The sequence below is a fragment of the Nematolebias whitei genome, chromosome 3 (genome assembly GCF_014905685.2).
Source record: "Nematolebias whitei isolate Nwh7 chromosome 3, NemWhi1, whole genome shotgun sequence".
Taxonomy (NCBI): Eukaryota; Metazoa; Chordata; class Actinopteri; order Cyprinodontiformes; family Rivulidae; genus Nematolebias; species Nematolebias whitei.
This window is the reverse complement of record NC_056500.1, coordinates 3179090-3183267: the sequence shown is the minus strand read 5'-3', so window position 1 is coordinate 3183267 and position 4178 is coordinate 3179090. Positions and strand designations below refer to the sequence as shown.

Genomic DNA, 4178 nt, shown 5'->3' with positions numbered 1-4178 from the left:
AGAGAGGAGCAGAGAAGCAGAGAGGAGCAGACAGGAGCAGAGAAGCAGAGAGGAGCAGACAGGAGCAGAGAAGCAAAGAGGAGCATAGAGGAGCAGAGGAGCAGACAGGAGCAGACAGGAGCAACTACTGCAGCGATCAATAATAACTGATCAGTTAGGACTGGATAATAAATTACCAACAATAACTAGAACTCTAACCCACACCCTGCAGATGTTGCAAACACCAAAATGCGGTTTATTCGTTACATAGTGATCGTGTTTGAACGAGCTCAACTACCAAGATTCATTTAAATCACTCAATAAAAACCAGGTGCACAAAGTTCCATCCTGCGGTTGATCCGCCTGCAGGGACGAGGGGGAGCAGTCTGCTCCTCAACACCTCAAAGACTACGAGCTGAACCAGCTGATCGTCCACTCCAGGAAAAACAAAATGGCGGTGCCACCCCGATTATAAACGGAGACGGTGTGGAGAGAGTACCGTTTCTGGGAGTTCTCAGGAGGAATTCCACCAGAGACTGCTGGTGTCGTTCTACCGATGCTCCACAGAGAGCATCTTAACACGCTGCATCACTGGGGGGGGTGTTAGCTGCACGGTGGATCAGAGGAAAGAGCTCCAGAGAGTTATCAACACAGCTACAAGATCTACACAGTTCCAGCTGCAGAGGAAAAGGCCACAACATGTTAAAGGACACGTGTGACCCTGGACATGTTTGACCTGTTACCATCACGGAGAAGGTCCAGATCAATCAAGAACAAACATTTAAAACGAGTTTTTATCCGTCAGCCGTTCCTGAACTTTACAAAAACTGTAAGAAGAACTGAATCAGTGAAATAAGAGACAACGAGTGTGATATCAGCCTGCTTGTGTTGCACATCTGGAGTGTTTCAAATTTATTACCTTACACACACATATACATATATATGGAGGTAGAGACAGACAGACAGACAGACAGACAGATACAGACAGACACAGACAGACAGATACAGACAGACAGACACAGACAGACAGACAGACAGACAGACAGACAGACAGATAGACAGACAGACAGATACAGACAGACACAGACAGACAGATAGACAGACAGACAGACAGATAGACAGACAGACAGACAGATCAATAGATGTTTTATTTCACTGGTTTTACTGTTGCTCTGGGAAGCAAAGCAAATTTTAATCAGATGTGATGACAATAAAGGTCTACTCTATTCTATAGAATAGAACAGAACCATTCTATTCTATTCTCCTGAAGCAGGAACTGTGCTGCCCAAAGTTCTTCCAGGTTCTACCACGTCTCCAGGTCCAGTCGGGGTTTAAAGGACCTCCTGTGGAGCCTCCAGCAGGATGAACATCATGATGCATCACATGACGGAGCAGGAGCTGAACTCTGAGCGCAGGAAGTCTGAAGGTGTTTGAACCAACATCTGTCCTCCACAGAACCAGCTGCTGCAGAACCTGCATGGCTGCAGACACAAAGTGGGTCAGACTGGACCTGAGTCAGCATCACGAGAGGTAAAGTCGCTCCAAGGGGGTTCTCCCTGCAGCTGTAAAAATGTCCCGTGCTCACTCTGAAGCTCTGGAAACTAACAGGCTAAAGAACCGGCCCGGCACCAGAACCTGGTCTCACAGAGTCCAACTTGAAATAACTTGAACTTGTTTTGTGTTTTGAATCAAATCAAACATCAGATTTAATAATTTGTGCAGAAATCATTTGTTTTTATTAAGTGCTGTCTGTGTAAAAACGCTGAGTCATCGTTAGCCTGACCAAACGTTTGTTCATTACTCTGACATGCTGACTCATTCTTTGACTGCATCACTGGCGGTCTTCGGACTCCCTCCGTGAGACGGGCCGAGGAGGACCGGTCGGTCCGGCGGGACTCTAAACAACCAGCTAAAAGCTGCTCCCAGTTAAAAACCACTGGCTGCTACTGGAAACCAGCTCCAGTCACACGTTTCTGGAACCAGACGTGGAGCTGCTTAATCAACTGCAGCCCGAGTCAATTACTGCTGATGTTCTCCTTCTGTGAGCGACAGCTGAGAGAACCTGGACCAGGCGGCGCCGGATCAGAACCAAACCAAAGTATGTAAGACCCGATAACGTGATGTTCCTTCAGCTTCTTCTTCTTGGTGCAAACCAACGTGCTGTACTGAAGTCAGACCCGTTTGTGTCTGAGTGGGTCCAAAACCTCCCAGGGGCTGCTCCACTCTGATGCCCCGGAGGAGATAAAACCAGCTCCTGGTCTGGCTTTGATCAAGACCGGCTGAGCCAAGTGGAACCAGGTGGGTCTGGATCGGGGGAAAGTCGCTGCGGGACACATCACAGCAGGTTCAGAACCCGGGTCTTAATGAGAGCGGTGTCAGATGGCGCTGCCGAGGATAACAGTTATTTGTCCAAATTAACTTGGGATTATTTTCCTAACAGAACAAATAAATCCTGATAATTCCTCCAAGACTAATGAGGTTGAAGTGTAGCAGCTCGTTAGCGTCCTGATCAGGTGATTGTTCTAATTAAAGAAGAACTTTACCCACAACACGTTCACCTCCTCGATGTTCTCGCCTGCGTTCATCACCCAGAATATTTTGGACCTAAACATGCTCCAGCTTATTGAAGGTAACCGAGGAAACGATTTGTTTGAAATAATCCTAAAAAGCATAAAACTGAAGAGAGGGGCGTGCCTGACGGGGGAGGAGGAGGAAGCTGGAGCTCACCATGTCGTTCTTGTTCTCCAGGAAGATGGAGAGCTTCTTGAGGAAGGAGACGGCCACCAGCAGCAGCTCCTCGTCCTCCCGCTCCAGAACCTTCACCAGCATGTGGACGATGTTCTTGTTGCGCATCTTCAGCTCGGTGCGAGTGTCTTCAGCCAGGTTCAGCAGCAGACACAGAGCAACTGCAGAGCAAAGAAACGGAGATAAAAATGTTTTTGGAGTTCTTTTAATGCACAACGTGAGAAATGAAGGTCCCGACAAGACGCCAGCGGTGTCAGCAAACTTCATCTGATGTGTCGGCACGTCCTGCAGCCTCACAAACAGAGGGAGTGCAGTGTAAACAGAACCGTAGTTTCTGGTCTATACGCCGCTACATTTTTCACACACTTCAAACAATGCTGCGGACAATTTATGGATATTTTTTTGGACTGGCTAAAGAGCTTCCTGTTGTCAAAAACTTTTAGCTTCGTCACACCCGGGTGCTCACGTAGTTGTCCAATACACATTTCTCTTGGGGGGTGGGTCCTCGTGGCTCATTGGGGCTACTAAGGTTAAAAAAACCTGACCAATGAAACGGAGACGGAGGACGTGAGACGTGTGCGATGACGTTTTTCTGAGACTGTTCGGTTCTGACACCAAAGAAGACGACTTTGTGGCTTTAGTGCACAGGAGGAAGATGAAGATAGCAATCAGTGGCTTTTCCTGGTACGCAACTGTATTTTTTTATTTTTTTTGACTGCAGCTTATATATGTACATTTTTTTAATATTTTAGTTTAGTGTGTGCCGGCGTATATTTGGGTGCGCTTTATAGTCCAGAAATTACGGTAGATTTTTGTGTTTGTAAAGGTGTTTGCACCTCGGAGAAGCTGCTCCTGTTTGACCAGAAGACTCTGGTACTTCCTGAAGGATTTCTCACATTCTTTCTTCAGGTTCTGGTTCTCAGGAGATTCTTCATGTGGGTCAGTCAAGAAACTGTACAGAAAAAACTCAAACAAAGACTTCGCTCCACTGGAGCCGAGCTGGAAAACATGAACAGGAGCTGGTCTGTAAGGCAAAACCCAAAGCACTCCAACAATAATACATAAATTAAAATAAATAATTTAATTTTCAATAATTAAATACAAATAAAAACATGATGTTCTTTGATAGTTTAAAGTTTTTAATTTATGAGGGGAAAAAGTAAAAATCTTCCAGGATTTTTTCACTCATTCAACCTTTATTTAGACAAGTAACTCCCATTGAGCCTCGAGGACTCATTCACAAGAGAGACCTGATAATTCATTTAATTTAAATTTAAGGATTAAAACCTTAAATTAACAAATGAGACATCTTTAAGTAAAAAAGGTTAAGACTAAAGAATAGCTAAAAGCTAAATGTAACAAAAGGCTAGCTAAAAGTTAAACCGTACATAAGCTATACATTTATCGTTTAGCTAGCCTTTTGTTGCATTAAGATTTTAGCTTTTAGCTAGCCT

General features: G+C 45.1%; 1 protein-coding gene across 1 annotated transcript in view; it reads right to left on the bottom strand.

Moving 5' to 3' along the window:
- kifap3a (kinesin-associated protein 3a) overlaps window positions 1-4178 on the bottom strand; it is a 29705-nt gene that overhangs the window by 19619 nt on the left and 5908 nt on the right. The window contains exons 8-9 of the mRNA XM_037697787.1: window positions 3561-3659; window positions 2707-2885 (exon numbers count right to left, since the gene is read on the bottom strand). Of these exons, the coding sequence (XP_037553715.1) occupies window positions 2707-2885; window positions 3561-3659 (278 nt within the window). The remainder of the gene's footprint in view (window positions 1-2706; window positions 2886-3560; window positions 3660-4178) is intronic.